This window comes from Hyla sarda, chromosome 2 (genome assembly GCF_029499605.1).
Source record: "Hyla sarda isolate aHylSar1 chromosome 2, aHylSar1.hap1, whole genome shotgun sequence".
NCBI classification, from domain to species: Eukaryota; Metazoa; Chordata; class Amphibia; order Anura; family Hylidae; genus Hyla; species Hyla sarda.
In genome coordinates this window covers 17,719,710-17,738,536 of record NC_079190.1, presented here as the reverse complement: position 1 = coordinate 17,738,536, position 18,827 = coordinate 17,719,710, and the positions used below count along the sequence as shown (strand labels likewise).

General features: G+C 42.2%; 1 protein-coding gene across 14 annotated transcripts in view; it reads left to right on the top strand.

Moving 5' to 3' along the window:
• Positions 1–18,827, top strand: part of TENM4 (teneurin transmembrane protein 4) — a 1,400,276-nt gene that overhangs the window by 1,202,812 nt on the left and 178,637 nt on the right. For 11 of the 14 annotated variants that reach the window (XM_056561274.1, XM_056561279.1, XM_056561275.1 and 8 more), the window contains 3 exons: positions 70–316; positions 13,611–13,709; positions 15,530–15,765. In XM_056561274.1, the coding sequence (XP_056417249.1) occupies positions 70–316; positions 13,611–13,709; positions 15,530–15,765 (582 nt within the window). The remainder of the gene's footprint in view (positions 1–69; positions 317–13,610; positions 13,710–15,529; positions 15,766–18,827) is intronic. The other 3 variants (XM_056561286.1, XM_056561280.1, XM_056561285.1) reach the window with 1 other exon arrangement.

Below are 18,827 nucleotides of genomic sequence, written 5' to 3'. Positions count from 1 at the left end.
GTTATAGTAGGGGTCTTATATTTTTGAAAACAATATAATATTTTCATTTTTTCTTTTTTTGTCTTCCAGATCAGCCGCTGGGCCTGCAGAACCATTTGAGACTGAGAACGCCTCCCCCTCCGCTGTCTCACCCACCAAACCCCCACCATGCAGCTTCCATCAACTCCCTGAACAGGGGTAACTTCACCCCTCGTAGTAACCCAAGCCCCGCTCCTACGGATCACTCACTGTCAGGAGAGCCCCCGGGCAGTGCCCAGGAGGCTATCCATGGTCAAGACAACTGGCTTCTCAACAGCAACATCCCCCTGGAGACCAGGTACTTCTCCGTAGATGCTGAAATAATTTGAGGTTGTTTTGGGTTGCGGATGATGACAGGTTAAGAGGAAGACATTGTCCTGCTAATTGCTCATAAAAAGGCTGTGAAAAAGCAATCAACACTGCAAAGCCTTTGTTTTCGTTACAGGCCGAGGAGGTGACAGGTAAAAGCCCTTGAAAGGGTCTATGCAAGTGTCTCATTCATCCTGGGCCCATAAATTGTCAGCTTATTGGACAAGCCCCAACGGCAGACATCAATACGGTGTCAATCAACGGGAGAAAATCTCTCTCAGTCAAGAACTACTAAATCCAGCTATAAAAGTAAAGACCCCCTTCCAAATTCCAAGAATTGTTGTGATCAGATAATCCTTTCTATGGTCTAGTTTAAGATATTTAAAGGGGTATTCCAGGAAAACTATTTTTTTCAAATCAACTGGCTCCAGAAAGTTAAACAGATTTGTAAATTACTTCTATTAAAAAAATCTTAATCCTTCCAGTAGTTATCAGCTGCTGAAGTTGAGTTGTTCTTTTCTGTCTGACAACAGTGCTCTATGCTGACACCTCTGCTCGTCTCAGGAACTGTCCGGAGTAGGAGCAAATCCCCATAGCAAACCTCTAATGCTTCAGACAGTTCCTGAGACATGCAGAAAATGTAGAAAAATGCTGCGGTGGCGCTTCCAAGGAATTAACCCAAAGTCGTGGGTATCGGTAAAAAGTAAATAATAGAGATGAGCGAACTTACGGTAAATTCGATTCGTCACGAACTTCTCGGCTCGGCGGTTGCTGACTTTTCCTGCATAAATTAGTTCAGCTTTCCGGTGCTCCGGTGGGCTGGAAAAGGTGGATACAGTCCTAGGAAAGAGTCTCCTAGGACTGTATCCACCTTTTCCAGCCCACGGGAGCACCTGAAAGCTGAACTAATTTATGCAGGAAAAGTCAGCAACCGCCGAGCCGAGAAGTTCGTGACGAATCGAATTTACTGTAAGTTCGCTCATCTCTAGTAAATAATTTATTTTTACAGCCTAAAGAAATCAAAGAAAATAAATAAATAAAGCAAGACGCGTTTCGGGAGTCACAGCTCCCTTTTTCAATTGCAGGTGGGCTCCGTCCTCACGCTGCAGGCCTGCATACCAAGCTACCATCACCGGCAAGGGACACGCTACCCTCCACCCGGGTACCCACTTACATCGGCTAGAGACCTACACCGCACCCGGCGCTACCTCCGCTTTTTTCCGCTATATACTGCAGTTCCTGAGACAGACAGACAGGTGTCAGCAGAGAGCACTGTGGTCAGAAAAATAAGAGCAACTCAACTTCAGCAGCTGATAAGTACTGGAAGGATTAAGATTTTTTAATAGAAGTAATTTACAAATCTGTTTAACTTTCTGGAGCTAGTTGAGGAACCCCCGTGATCGGACATCTTATCCCCTATCCTTTTGGATAGGGGATAAGATGTTTTCTGGCAGAGTACCCCTTTTAAGGTCATTTTTTTAGTATCCAGATTTTCTGGACTACTAGAGGCTCTCAAAAATCAGAGTGGAGCTATGATTAGGACGACCATCTAATTAAGAGTTTCTCAACCAGGGAGCCTCCAGCTGTTGCAAAACTACAACTTCCAGCATGTCCGGACAGCCTTCGGCTGTCCGGACATACTGAAAGTTTTAGTTTTGCAACAGCTGGAGGAATACAGGTTGGGAAACACTGATCTACCGTATATGATTCTCTCTCTCGAAAGTATTTGTCCTTTATGGGTCATTGGCAGCTTAAAGGCCAGCTATATATGCCAATTTGCCCATGGACACATGGCTCGGACCCGCACTCATGTGTTCAGAATACAGAGAAGGTGGTAAACCACTGAGCGGTACGGTTAAAATATGACATGCCTGATCCTTCTCTCCTCCGACATCTTTTGGGGGAGAGTTGGGAGGTCCCCACACACACTAGATGGCCGTTTGTCCTGCTGACCAATGCCTGATTTATATGAAGGCCTTTACTTCTTTCTCCCTGTACAGAAATGCTCGGCTAAGAAGAGTATGCTTGTATATAAGGAGTTTGGGAGAGAAAGCTTGTAGCCGAATAAACACTCAGCCGAGATCTGTCTTACTTATAACTTAAAGGGGTACTCCGGTGAAAACCTTTTTTCTTTTAAATCAACTGGTGGCAGAAAGTTAAACATATTTGTAAATTACTTCTATTAAAAAATCTTAATCCTTCCAGTACTTATTAGCTGATGAATGCTACAGAGGAAATTCCTTTCTTTTTGGAACACTGATGACATCACGAGCACAGTGCTCTCTGCTGACATCTCTGTCCATTTTAGCAACCATGCATAGCAGATGTATGCTAAGGGCAGCATGGTGGTTCAGTGGTTAGCACTGCTGCCTTGCAGTGCTGGGGACTTGGGTTCAAATCCCACTAAGGACAACAATAAATAAAGCATTATTATTATTATTATAATGACGTCAGCAAAGAGAACTGTGCTGGTGATGTCATCAGATAGCATTCCAAAAAGAAAAGAATTTCCTCTGTAGTATTCAGAAGCTAATAAGTGCATGAAGGATTAAGATTTTTTTAATAGAAGTAATTTACAAATATGTTTAACTTTCTGCCACCAGTTGATTTAAAAAAGAAAAGGTTTTCACCGGAGTATCCCTTTAAAGCGTTTATTCAGGCTTTTTTTTATTTATGTAATATGGTAACGGGGCAGAGGAAATATAGCAAAAAAAAAAATAAAAAAATAAAAATACTTACCTAGCCCTAGTTCCTTGCAGTTACGGTTATCCTCGTCCGATCCTAGATTTTCTCTCTTCTTCCTGCTTCCGAGACAAGCACTTGAAGCAGGACCTGCTGGCTCAGCCAATCACTGGCCACAGCAGCATCCCATCTCTGCTAATGATTGGCTGAACAGGAAGGTCCTGCTCCAAGTGTTCATTTTGAAAGCAGGAAGAAGAGAGAAGATCGGTGGACCCAGCAGGGAAGCGGGGGCTAGGTAACAATTTTATTTCTCTATTTTCGCCAAATACCATATTATTACAGTGGTCCTTCAAGTTACAATATTAATTGGTTCCAGGACGACCATTGTATGTTGAAACCATACAGATAAAGAATACAGAACATATAATACCTCCCTGTACTGTAGGGGGCGCTACCAGACACCAGTCAGTTCATACACTTCAGTAATACAGGTAAAGAGGGTACAGAACATGTAATACCTCCCTGTACTGTAGGGGGCGCTACCAGACATCAGTCAGTACATACACTTCAATAATACAGGTAAAGAGTACAGAACATGTAATACCTCCCTGTACTGTAGGGGGCGCTACCAGACATCAGTCAGTGCATGTACTTCAGTAATACAGGTAAAGAGTACAGAACATGTAATACCTCCCTGTACTGTAGGGGGCGCTACCAGACACCAGTCAGTGCATACACTTCAGTAATACAGGTAAAGAGGGTACAGAACATGTAATACCTCCCTGTACTGTAGGGGGCGCTACCAGACATCAGTCAGTACATACACTTCAGTAATACAGGTAAAGAGTACAGAACATGTAATACCTCCCTGTACTGTAGGGGGCGCTACCAGACATCAGTCAGTACATACACTTCAATAATACAGGTAAAGAGTACAGAACATGTAATACCTCCCTGTACTGTAGGGGGCGCTACCAGACATCAGTCAGTGCATGTACTTCAGTAATACAGGTAAAGAGTACAGAACATGTAATACCTCCCTGTACTGTAGGGGGCGCTACCAGACACCAGTCAGTGCATACACTTCAGTAATACAGGTAAAGAGTACAGAACATGTAATACCTCCCTGTACTGTAGGGGGCGCTACCAGACACCAGTCAGTGCATACACTTCAGTAATACAGGTAAAGAGTGTACAGAACATGTAATACCTCCTGTACTGTATGTTGAAACTATTGTATGTTAAGGCCATTGTAAGTTGAGGGATCACTGTATTTTTTTTTTTTTTAAGGCTTCAATACCCCTTTAAGTCAAACTTTCAGGTAGACTTTACTACATAATCTTATCCTTTAGAATGCCAGGGAGCTGTCAGCTAAACATTTGTGACAACCCTTCACGTGAAAGTCAAATCACAGGTCGCAGCCAGAAATTAGGAATGAGAGCGGTTCATCCAGCCCTGGAGACCCTAATCGGACATGCTTGTCTCGGAGCTCTCGTCATTTACCATTCCGCAGTTATTGAAGATACTTAAGACTTCCCTTTGAAGTACCCAGACACAGCCCTGCAAGGTGTCACCTTCTTCAAAACTGTAAGAATTTCCGTGTAGTAGCAGTTTTGAAGGAGAATTTGCCCTGTCTGGGTCATTGGAAGCTTGTAGACCAGCTGAGACGGGTTGGGTTGTCCACAGGGGGATGAGTATGAGAACCTCACTTTGTCTTGCCGTGACCATCTCCCTCCGAGGCATAAATAACCATGACCTGCCATCTTCTCTTTCCCCAATGTAGAAATTTCCAAGCGAATCACGTGGCGGATTGCACGCCTAGGCGCTCGGTGACCACTAACTAAAGCTGACATTTCATATAACACATTAATCAAAAAAGTGGCGGCCCTCATTTACTCTAATTAGGCAATTACGGCAAGAACATATATTACCGAGCCAATGTCCAGGGGTCGGAGCTGGAGATCATTAATTCCCAGGGCCATGACCAATGCATCTACCAAGAGAAATTGCAGTGTTGTGTGTTTTTGTTCACAGCTTGACCTCTGACCCCCCTTGAAAGGGTTAAATGCCCTGAGTAAGTGGTTAGGCGTCTATAACCTATCTAAGCAGAAAACACATGATCCTTCTTTACTTTGTTTTGAATGCGATGCAACTTTTTGCTTTTGTATCCATTGGGGTTGACATTGGGCTATAATAGAGGACTAGAGGGAAACTTGGGTTACTGCTCTAAACTTGGTACAATCGATACATTTATCCTAATCCGTCTGTGATGGGGTACAAGTTATTTATGCTTTTTGACTAATGGACCCCCTCTGAACAGACCTTGGAAATTTGTATTGAAACTTGTGATTTAAAAAAGAAGTTGCAGGTCATGAATTGCAGACAAATTGCATCACAAGCGTCGGGGGTTCTCTTGGGCATTGCGTATCCCGCGTATCTGTCTAGTCCTCACCTCCGAGGGTTAAATGTGCCTGTGACTGTCCTCAGCAATGTACAAGGGTATATACAGAAATTTAGATTTTTTTTTTTTTAGAATTCTGGAGTAACGTTCGTTAGTACTATGAAGGGGTTAATCATGTACAGCATTATTGTGTAGGTTATTGTCTATGCCTTGTGCTTACATGTTTTAGCTGATGTGGCAAGCATTGGTTTGCAGCCATATTGATTTCAATTCCATCTCTGAAATTATTTTCTCATGCTGCTTACATTTCCCATAAGTTCCGTGCAGGGAAGGAGGAGTTTGGCTGCAGTATACAGATAGAGCTGGAGGGGAGGTGTATAACTAATATATATCCTGATCCCATAGAGTTAGAGCTGGGGGGGGGGGGAGTGTATATCTACTATACATCCTATTCCATAGATATAGCAGCAGTATACAGCTAGTGCTGGAGGGGAGTTGTACAGGGTGGGCCATTTATATGGATACACCTTAATAAAATGGGAATGGTTGGTGATATTAATTTCCTGTTTGTGGCACATTGGTATATGTGAGGGGGGAAACTTTTCAAGATGGGTGGTGACCATGGTGGCCATTTTGAAGTCGACCATTTTGAATCCAACTTTTTTTTTTCAATAGGAAGAGGGTCATGTGACACATCAAACTTATTGGGAATTTCACAAGAAAAACAATGATGTGTTCGGTTTTAACATAACTTTATTCTTTCATGAGTTATTTACAAGTTTCTGACCACTTATAAAATGTGTTCAATGTGCTGCCCATTGTGTTGGATTGTCAATGCAACCCTCTTCTCTATATACTGCTATATACTACTATATACACCGCAGGAGAAATGCTAGTACAGGCTTCCAGTATCCGTATACACTGCTATATACTACTATATGCACCGCAGGAGAAATGCTAGCACAGGCTTCCAGTATCCGTATACACTGCTATACACTACTATATACACCGCAGGAGAAATGCTAGCACAGGCTTCCAGTATCCATATACACTGCTATATACTACTATATACACCGCAGGAGAAATGCTAACACAGGCTTCCAGTATCCGTATACACTGCTATATACTACTATATACACCGCAGGAGAAATGCTAGCACAGGCTTCCAGTATCCATATACACTGCTATATACTACTATATACACCGCAGGAGAAATGCTAGCACAGGCTTCCAGTATCTGTATACACTGCTATATACTACTATATACACCGCAGGAGAAATGCTAGCACAGGCTTCCAGTATCCATATACACTGCTATATACTACTATATACACCGCAGGAGAAATGCTAGCACAGGCTTCCAATTTCCGTATACACTGCTATATACTACTATATACACCGCAGGAGAAATGCTAGCACATGCTTCCAGTATCCATATACACTGCTATATACTACTATATACACCGCAGGAGAAATGCTAGCACAGGCTTCCAGTATCCATATACACTGCTATATACTACTATATACACCGCAGGAGAAATGCTAGTACAGGCTTCCAGTATCCGTATACACTGCTATATACTACTATATACACCGCAGGAGAAATGCTAGCACAGGCTTCCAGTATCCGTATACACTGCTATACACTACTATATACACCGCAGGAGAAATGCTAGCACAGGCTTCCAGTATCCATATACACTGCTATATAATACTATATACACCGCAGGAGAAATGCTAACACAGGCTTCAAGTATCCGTATACACTGCTATATACTACTATATACACCGCAGGAGAAATGCTAGCACAGGCTTCCAGTATCCGTATACACTGCTATATACTACTATATACACCGCAGGAGCAATGCTAGCACAGGCTTCCAGTGTCCGTATACACTGCTATATACTACTATATACACCGCAGGAGAAATGCTAGCACAGGCTTCCAGTATCTGTATACACTGCTATATACTACTATATACACCGCAGGAGAAATGCTAGCACAGGCTTCCAGTATCCATATACACTGCTATATACTACTATATACACCGCAGGAGAAATGCTAGCACAGGCTTCCAGTTACCGTATACACTGCTATATACTACTATATACACCGCAGGAGAAATGCTAGCACATGCTTCCAGTATCCATATACACTGCTATATACTACTATATACACCGCAGGAGAAATGCTAGCACACGCTTCCAGTATCCGTATACACTGCTATATACTACTATATACACCACAGGAGAAATGCTAGCACAGGCTTCCAGTATCCGTATACACTGCTATATACTACTATATACACCGCAGGAGAAATGCTAGCACAGGCTTCCAGTATCCATAGTTTCAGGTGCTGCACATCTCATATCTTCACAGCATAGACAATTGCCTTCAGATGACCCCAAAGAGTACCCCTTTAAGTATAATCCTGCGGCCGGAGTATTTGATTAATTCATTCAGGGGCACACACCTCTTAGTGAATCAGGCACTCACATTTTACAATTAACCCCACCTACTTTTTTGGAAAATGTGGCGTGACTGGTCTTGGGGTGCTTTCACATGCTCTTTGTTTTTGTGGGTTTTCCGCTGCGTATTTGAAAGGGGGCGGGCTCTTCTCGGCTGTCCATAGCAGATTTTCCGCGGCGGAATTTCCGCTGCGGAAAATCCGCCGCAGTCCCTACTGACTTCAATGGGGCTTGCGGCGGATTTTCTGCAGCGTAAATTCCTCCGTTGAAAATCTGCTGCGGACAGCCGAGAAGAGCCCGCCCCCTTTCAAATACGCAGTGGAAAACCCGCAAAAACAAATAGCGTGTGAACACACCCTGAAAGAGCAGATAGTTAAAAATAAAATAAAAATTAGCAAGCTGAGGCCTTGTACAAAAATGTGCAACTTTTTTCTACGCCTAAACGCTGGGAAAAAAAATCCTAATATAGTTCCCCTAATATAGTTCCCCTCAGAGTGTTTTTGTTTTCTATATTTTGTCACGGCTACTGTAAAATAATTTAGTATCAAGGCAAAAAAAAATTCAAAGAGAAGAATATCAATTTGCTTCTCCTAGAACTTGGGCACGGCTTAGATCTTTTACTTATTTTGTGTCTTGCATATCAACCGCTAGTCGTTTGCCGGTTGAGGGAGGACGATGTCTTATCAACCAAACGCAGGATCGGGGCCTTGTGAGGATGTGGCGGTACGCGCAGTTATTTAGAGGAGCTAAACGTTTCAGTGTGACGGTCATTGATCTGCGTTTTTTTACATTACATCTGAGAAAGCTCTTCACTCCGGGCCAAAGTGACCTGTAAACAACGCAAGACAAAAAAAAAAAGTGTCGGGGAAGTGTTAGGGATCGGTGAAGTGTTATTAACATGAATTAGAGCCTCTTTATGTAATGAAAGGAGCAGTCGTGCTGGAGACTGTCTGCGGCAGGGTCTGCTTGAAAGCAGTAGGTGAAACCAATCAATGAGGCTGGTAAAGTGACTCGCAGACGGGGCCGCTACATGATACACGCGGCGCTCAGAATATAAATCCCGCCAACAACTACAGTTCAGACTTGAATTACGTGTTAGATCGAAGGAGGAAAAAATGACTTGGCTGCCAAAGGAAGAGTTTTATTATTTGTGAAGTTTTGTTATTTCTAGGAAATAATGTACAAAAAGTGCCCAGTCAGGGGCAGGGGTGTCACTATTGGGGGTGCAGACATTAAAGGGGCTTATAAGTAGGGGCGTAACTATAGGGGGTACAATGGGCTCAAAAGCAGACATTTAATTTGTAACTGTTGGGTGTGCAAAGGATATAATGAGCGGATAAACAGGGGTGTGACTATAGGGGGTGCAGAGAATACACTGGGCTCATAAATGGGGGCATAACTGTAGGGGGTACAGAGGGCTCATAAGCAGGGGTGTAACTATAGGGGGTGCAGAGAATACAATGGGCTCATAATCAGGCATAACCGTAGGGGGATACAATTCGCTCATAAGCAGGGGGTGTAACTATAGGGGGTTCAGATGGTACAGGGACTCATAAGCAGGGGCATAACTATAGGGGTGCAGGGAATACAATACAATAGGGGCTGCAGAGTGTACAGGGGGCTTATAAGCAGGGGTATAACTATAGGGGCTGCAGAGTGTACAGGGGGCTTATAAGCAGGGGTATAACTATAGGGGCTGCAGAGGATACAATACTATAGGAGGTGCAGAGGGTTCAGGGACTCATTAGCAAGAGGGTAACTATGGGGGCTGCAGAGTGTACAGTGGGTTTATAGGCAGGCACATAACTATAGGGGCTGAAGTGTACGGGGGGCTTATAAGCAGGGGCATAACTATAGGGGGTGCAGAGTGTACAGGGGGCTTATAAGCAGGGGTATAATTATAGGGGCTGCAGAGGATACAATACTATAGGAGGTGCAGAGGGTTCAGGGACTCATAAGCAAGAGGGTAACTATGGGGGCTGCAGAGTGTACAGTGGGTTTATAGGCAGGCACATAACTATAGGGGCTGAAGTGTACGGGGGGCTTATAAGCAGGGGCATAACTATAGGGGGTGCAGAGTGTACAGGGGGCTTATAGGCAGGGGCATAACTATAGGGGTGCAGAGGATACAATGGTCTCATAAGCAGTGGCGTAACTATCAGGGGTTCAGAGGATATAGGGGCTCATAAGCAGGGGCCTAACTATAGGGGGTGCAGAGGATACAATGGGCTCACAAGCAGGGGCGTAACTTTAGGGGTGCAGGCGATATTGGGGCTCATGATCAGGGGCATAACCATAGGGGGGTGCAAAGGATACTGGGGCTCATAAGCACGGGTGTTATTATAGGGGCAGAGAATACAATGAGCTCATAATCAGGTGCATAACTATAGGCGGTGAAGAGTGTACAGGGGCTCATATAAATGGGCGTAACTAGCGTTGATGCAGAGGTTGCACCCAGGCGCAGGAGCTGAGGGGCGCATTAGGTCATTCTCTCTTATATAAGGAGACCAGTACTATCAGTGAAGCATTTTAATTGGGGGCCCTGTGATATATGGGGCCCCGCATTTTCAACTTATGCCTCTGCTCATAAGGACTCTCTTTTCTATAGGATTAGACGATTACTTAAAATGAAGCCTTATATTGGGGCCATTTACAGATTTTGCATTGGGGTCTCACATCTTCAAGTTACATCACTGGTACAGGGAGGGGAGGGGGGGAGGGGGTTGTAAAATACATTACAGTACATATATCACCGTACCATATGTTATCCCTGAATCACCACTGACGTATGTACCAAGTACATTGCTGCAGTCACAGGCATGAATGAACTGGTGGGGTGGGGGCACATACTTATTATTTTCTCTTTAGAAAATGTATGCATTGTTAGCAATTTAAGAAAAAATATAAATTAGAGCAATTTGTCAAGTTGTCAACGAATATTTTTCTTTTGCAGTGATGTGTTCAACTATAGATGTGAAACTCCGTTATACGTGTCTTGGGCTTTGTTCACACACAGGCCCAGATTTATCAGTCTGCATGAGACAAAAACATGTCTGGTTTAGTGATCAATAACAACTCAGCTTTGCCATGGCACATTTTTGTCTCGTTCACATTGATAAATTTGGGCCATGGTAAATTGACATGAATTTTGAGGTCTAATATATCCATTTTATGTCCCTTTTTTTCCTATAGAACTCAATGGAAAAACATCTAAGAGTTTAGTGTAGTTTAATTTTAAAGCTGTCATTTACAGACTGTAAAATTTGAAGGGGTTTTCCAGGCAAAATTTATCAATGACCTATCCTCGATCCTCTGTTTGCCAAAACAGTCTTGCTGGTATTCACGGTGAAACAGAACAGGAAGCAGATAGCTCCGTACCTTGTGTAGTGGTGACTCTGGGTTACTGCAGCTCGGCTCCCATTAAAGTGAATAACAACTGAGCTGCAGTAACACAGAGTAACCACTACACAATCTATGGAGCTGTCTAGTTACTGCAGCTCAGTTGTTGTTCACTTCAATGGGAGCTGATATTTTTGCACATTTGATATTTTTTATATTTTGCACATTTTCTGATATCTGATATTTTTTTGCAATTTTAAATATTTTTTGCTGTGTTTTGTATGTGTATCCACAGGAGAGGGGGGCCTTACCGCTGGGATCCCTTGCAATCTCCAGAATGGAGCCTGTTTCTCCCCACTGAACGCTCCGCCCTCCCCCCTTCCGAGACGAACTGGTGTCACAGATGTCCGGCCTCAGATGGAGATTGGTGGAGCAAGCCGTCACTTCATTCCCTGGGCATGGGGGCAGGAACGCGAAGTGTTAAGAGACTGGCCTCCATTTTGGAGATCGCGGGGGATAAGTTTTATATAACCTGACAACCCCTTTTTAATAAAACATTCATAAAACGCCTGAAAATCGACCAAAAAAAGTTATAGAAAACAAAAACCTGCTCCAAATGTTCCAGAAAAACAAAGAAGCTGAAAAATTTGAGTCTCGTTTGGCTCGGAAAACAAAAATATTTTTGAGCCTCAAAATACAGTGTGAACACAGCCTAATGCTTGTGCCGAATGTCCATTATATACCGATTTATATTCCATGCTGTCTTCATAATTTTAGCTATCAATGTAATCAACCGCCATCATGTTCTTCAGAAGATTACTAGGAGCTGGAGAGCTAGCAATCCACTGCATTACTGTTCAGTTTTGTGGCTGCTTTTTTTTAGATTTTATTTAATTTTTTTGTCCAATTCTCATCAGTTCATGCCTCTCCCCGCAGCCCTCACCTCACCTTGGCCCTCTATTACAATCATTGCACTTTCAAGCAATTATGGGGGCGTCATTATTTTCCCCCGGCTGTCTTCTAGTTAAAAAAGCAGTGACCCGAAAGAAAGCTATCGAATTATTACAGATTGTGAACTCGCATAGCAGGGTCTTTCATCCCACATTCTTTAAATATTTTGCGGAGGGGACTTTGGCATCATTTAGATGTTCAGAGAGTCTTGTCATCTCTTCTAGTGAGATCACATGAGTGAAATACTGCATTTGCATTCATAGCATTTTTTAGATTTTCTTTTTGAGAGAATGTAATATTTTACTAAACTACTAAAATTTTTGTATTTTATTTATTTTTTCATATTTATGCTTATTTTCAGCTCTGTGTATTTTTTACCGACTCCCCCCCCCCCCCCCCCTCCCAATACCCCCCATCTCTGGTATAATACGTGCCATTTTAACTTCATGCACAAAAAAGCGCTGGAAGTAAAATGATCATCAAAATATAGGTTTGGAAAAAAAAAATTACGTTTTCAATTGTGGAGAACCCTTGTAGACGACTGAAGCAGCTACTTAAGGACCTATTGATGTGAATGATCTCTAACAAGTAAGCTTTAAAATGTGCCTGTCTCTTTAAAACATTTTTTTTCAAGTTTGGATCAGTCAGGGTCTCAGTGTTCAGACCCCGACAATTGTTAGAAGGAACGGGGAGAAAAGTGCAGCTAAACAAGACCATCCCATACACTTACATTGTAAGTTTGCCTAGCTTGGCGCACTCTTCTCCCAGAGTTTGAACACTCATATCCTGACTGCTCTAAACTTTGGACACATCTATAATGTGTCAAAAGATTTTTAAAGACATTTCATATTGTGAATATTGGGTTGACTTGAGCAGCCCTAGGTCGTGGGTAAAGGCCATGACCCTAGGTCCCATAGACCCCAGGCACCATCTTTTATTACTAATCCATTTGGTTTACAGTAAAAAAAAAAGCTACTTACATAATTTTACCCTAAGAAACTGGGCCTTATTTCTTTAAAATACTTGGTTTGATGGTGTAGGCAAGTAAACAAAGTGGAGACATCACAACATTCAAATAATTTTACGTTGAAGAATATTAGTCCAGAAGGAGCATATAGCCCGCACCACTGCAAATCTTTGTCCAGGTCACAAAACTGATCCATGGGTTCCAAATTTTCAAAATGGCTACAAGGCCAAAAGACAAAGTCTATGATGGAATGTTTTTTTTTACAGATGTTTTGAGGTGAAGTTAATAAAATGTAAACACAATTACCTATTTATTTTATGCAGTTTTATCTTTTTTTCAATGAAAATAAATTGCGGTTATCTTCTAGAATTGCATATTTTGATGATGGTTTTGCTGGTGGGTACGTTTTTAGCAAGAGTTCACTTCATTGATGCATGACTCACGACCTTCATTCATGTTTCCATCTGTGTGTAGAAATATAGCAAAGCAGACATACCTAGAGACATTGCAGGACAACCTCATTGAGATGGACATCCTCCCCACCTCCCGACATGACGGTGCTTACAATGATGGGTATGTGACACATCCTATTAATTGTGTGCCATTTTGCATGAGTTCACCCACTCAACCCACTGCACTTACCCGACACTGTTGGCTATAGTTTCCAAGGGCTGGCACTGCTGAGGACGTTACGTGGCAGATAGAGGAACCGCAGGCGCGGTCACTGTCCTTTTGCGGACTATAGCATTTTATAGGTATAACTCTAAATAAAAAAAGGAGTAGCCTGAAGCTCCTGATAAAGTAAGAACAGGGCTCTGGTGTCTTTTTATGTGGCCACTTTTTGTTGACCAGTGTTAGAACTAGACTATGGCTGCTCAACTGGATGTGCTAGATCTTCAACTCATGGTCAGTTCCGATTGGAGGTTAAAGTCTTTTTATTGTATATAAACATCGTTTTGATAATATTTCCAAAAAGTATTCAATAGAGTGCCTAGCAGTGCCACGGATCTTGGTAAAACTATCCTTGTGAACCCATGATTCGCAAACCAAGAGACCTAGTCATGGTATATAATAAAACAATGTCTTTGGGTTGAAGCTCCAGCCTTCTAAAGTGTCAGGTCAACTGTCTAATTATTTCAATGCTCAGAATTTCCGATCTAGACTTACAGCTCTGTTATTGATTCTCAACGCAAATGAATCTTGTGCCGCGAATTGTGTTCAATCAACATCAGTTCAGAGGATAGCTGAATGCCGGTTTTGTAGAGTCGAGTTGCAAGGACCATCTGTTCTTCAGTATTTCAAACTTATCTAAAAAGATTTGGATTGAATAAAAAATAAACTAAAAAGTTGTACCAAATTATCTCGATTGGGATTGATAATCCAAGATGAAAGCCAGACTATGCCCAGTGAATGTCTTCACTTCCGTGTGTGTAGTTAAATATATTTTATTTCAATATCTGGTGTTGGTCGAAACAATTCTCTTTTTAAAAAGTTTTATAAAATTGCTGTGGTTGATGGCCTCTTGGTTATGCTACAATATAGTAATTTCACTTAATGGGATACATTCCAAGATGGCTTCAATAGTGTTGTCATGTACTTCTCTTTTTACTATCTGTCAATGAATAAAACCTGAAGGTTTTCATCGGTTGGGTCTGAGTGTTCAGACCCTGACTCATGGCGAGCAGGGAGAGAGCCACGCTGCCATGTGTTCCTTTCCAACTTTATGTCCATAAGACCTGGATGGCCCTATAGACTTCCATTGCAAATCCGTCTAGGTCACATGACACAGAGCTGGAAGAGAATGCGCCAAGGAGGAACTCCTCCCAGACTCGTTTTTGTAATGGGCTGGGGTCTGAAAATTCAGACCCTAATAATTAAAAACTTTTGATATTTCTCTACAACATATCAACATTTTTTCAAATGACCGGTACTATTTAGGAAAGTTATGGAAGGTTTAGGAAAGATTTATAAAATATATTGAATTTAAAATGGAAGTAGGTACCATATAAAAATTCTATATTCCAGCATAACCATAACATTGACCCTGAGTTAAAAAAAAAGGTGTTCTCTCTTGTTCAAAACCATTTGTTTTGTAGACATGATGCTGTTTGATAACATGTTTTACACTTAGCAGTAGTGCATGCCATGTGAATAGTTATTTCATTAAGTTATTAGGGATTGTAGTAGTGTCAAACAAGCTCTGCTTTATCCTTTTTATTATATTATATTACTGTATAAACTTTGTTAGATTGTGTCCTGTTTCATTATAGTGAACATTAGGCTTTCTAAAGTGATTTTGTACAACCACAACATTCTAGGGGTTCATGTAGACCCCATTACTGTACCATATATCTATATAACAAGCTTACCCCCTTGCATTCTTTATCCTCCAGGCATTTTCTCTTTAAACCAGGAGGTACATCTCCCCTGTTTTGTACGACGTCACCGGGCTATCCTCTGACCTCCAGCACTGTGTATTCCCCGCCACCCCGTCCTCTTCCTCGAAGCACTTTCTCTAGACCTGCCTTTAACCTGCAGAAGCCGTACAAATATTGCAATTGGAAATGTGCCGCTTTAAGTGCTATCATTATTTCTGTCACACTGGTGATCCTCCTGGCCTATTTCATTGGTAAGTGTTATTATTATATTGTGCCAAGAAACAATTCCAGATTTTCTGGATTATTGGATGTTGGATTGACATGCTTACATTCACATGCAACACATATATATCAAGTGGTCCTGGGCTATAGCCTCTAGCCATGGTAAATGTACATGGCAGGTTAGCAACAATAATTATTAGCCAAGCCAGACACTTTTTTTTCCTGAAGGTAGAGGTACCCATCTGTAGTCATGTTTCAAGGCTCTTAAAAGGGCCAAGTACTGGCATGTTTTTTTTTTCATCTGGTTTGCATATTTTTTTTTTCCCAATGGCGCATTGCCCATCCAACAAGATTGTACACACTTTGTGGCACTCTCCATCAAGAGAAAGATTACTTCTTCAGACCTATTCTCTGGTGTAAAGATATGAGAACCTCCCCAAATTTTTTTTCGAATTCACTCAAATCAGCCATTGAATTTGATTCAGATTCATACAGGAACAGGGACTCCTCCTAAAAGACAGGAGTCCCTGCTCAAGAACACTGGAAAGTGAGGCATACAGCTAGCCCTGCAACTAGCCCAGCCAACGTAGTGCGTGTAAGAGTTGATGTATGTTCCCCTTTTTTCGTGTGCCCCGATGCATTTACTGGGCCTGGTGCTGTTCGTATACATTGTAAGCTATAGGAATGACTTTGGATAAAGCCTGGTGAGGTGATGGCATTTTTTCTGTTCTGCTGGTTACTATTATTGTACTATTATTGCTCTGCACCAGTGTTTCTCAACCAGGGTGCCTCCAGTTGTTGCAAAACTACAACTCCCAGCATGCCCGGACAGCCATTGGCTGTCCGGGCATGCTGGGAGTTGTAGTTTTGAGACAGCTGGAGGCACCCCGGTTAGGAAACACTGCTCTACACTTATCTTGTACAGCTCCACAGAAAGTATGTCGAGGACCAGGGACACCTGTCAAACATCAGTCACTGCTCTTGTACACTCACTGAGCAGTGGGGCATAAACTGTATACCTCACCTCTCAGTTACCACTAGGTGCTTGGCTTGGTAAATGTTAATCTGCAATGCAATTAGCATCACCAACTAACCTTACTGATCAGTGTACAGGAGCAGGTACTCCTTTCCTTGACAGGAGTCCTTGCTCAAATTCACCTGAAGTGAATCACAAAAAAATTCAGACCAGTCTAAATGTTTAGAAAAATTCAAATAGTGTAAAATCTGTTCATGATAAACTCTTTCAGTCATCAAATTTGTTTCTGGTTGTTATGTGTTTAAAATAATTTCAATTTACTTGTATGTTTTAATGGGTGGTTATACTGTTGAAGACAGTGCATTTGTTTGGCTTTTTTTTATTTTCTTTTCCCACTTATTTACATATTTTCTTTCTACAAATTAGTGTCCATCAACCACATAATGAAGCGATTGTGTCATTTATCACGATAGCTCCTCATTCCGGTCAAGTTTAACTACTCTAATTACCACCCATAATTACTCATTTCTAAAGGCGGCATGAATTATTAAAACTCAAATTAATCTGTTCGGCTCTGCACAAACATATTTAACAAAGAGTCTGACTGATCTCATCGACAAGAGGGAAAAAGATATTTAATTAGATTTTGATGAAAAATAGCGTTTAATTTATTGCGTAATCAATTATTAATTAGCGCAATAAGGGAGAAAACCCGACCGCGGTTTTACTAATGAACTCATTTAAAAATTATGAATAACCTTTCCAAGACGAAATTGTTTCCTGCGTCCTGTCACGACGAGGATAGGGACGCCGTCCTAAACACACAGATGCCCGTCTTGATAGAAGAGGCCTCTACACGATGCTTTACAAGTTCGCCAAATTGTCTTTCGCAGACTTTTCCCGCCTCTATGACATTTACCGAGGTGGCGGATGCATGGGTTTTTCTAATGAAATGATTATTTATGTTAACATGAAAACATTTTTTGTTAATCAAATTAAGATTTCCATTTGCCATGTTGAGCGTGTGTGACGTATCCATGGGATCTGCGGTCTTCATCCATATGGAAAAGGGGGTTTCGGTGAACTCTCATATGCCGATTGCTAGCCACAGGGGCAGAACTATAGGGGTTGTTGAGGTAGCAGTCGCATGGGGGCCCTGGTGCCTAACGGGAGCCCCAAGGCAAATCTGCCCCATAAGAGACCAGTATTATAAATGGCACATGGGGCCCTGTTGCAGATTTTGCATCGGGGCCCAGAAGCTACAAGTTACGCCCCTGACTAGCCACCATGCTCCTTCAGCAGTTAACAGCCAAGGCCGATCTTTAAGGGGTTATCGAAGATTAAAAATGATCACCAAACATAGGATAGGGAATGGCTAGCTGTCTGGTGGGGGGTCTGTCTTCTAGAACCCCCCCCCCCCTCCCTTCTGGTCACCAAGACCCTTATTCCTTGAGTGAAGGGTGCAGCAATGCGCATGCTAAACCTCCTCTCCATTCATCTCTATGGGGCTTTCCAACATTGCCGTGCGCTGAATTTGGCTATGTTTGGGATTCCCATAGAAATTTTTATTTGGAGGTACAGTATGGGAGTTTTATTTGAGGGCACAGTATGGGAGTTTTATTTGGGGGCACAGTATGGGAGTTTTATTTGGGGGCACAGCATGGGAGTTTTATTTGGGGGCACAGCATGGGAGTTTTATTTGGGGGCACAGTATGGGAGTTTTATTTGAGGGCACAGTATGGGAGTTTTATTTGAGGGCACAGTATGGGAGTTTTATTTGGGGGCACAGTATGGGAGTTTTATTTGAGGGCACAGTATGGTAGTTTTATTTGAGGGCACAGTATGGGAGTTTTATTTGAGGGCACAGTATGGGAGTTTTATTTGAGGGCACAGTATGGGAGTTTTATTTGAGGGCACAGTATGGGAGTTTTATTTGAGGGCACAGTATGGGAGTTTTATTTGAGGGCACAGTATGGGAGTTTTATTTGAGGGCACAGTATGGGAGTTTTATTTGAGGGCACAGTATGGGAGTTTTATTTGAGGGCACAGTATGGGAGTTTTATTTCAGGGCACAGTATGGGAGTTTTATTTGAGGGCACATTATGGGAGTTTTAT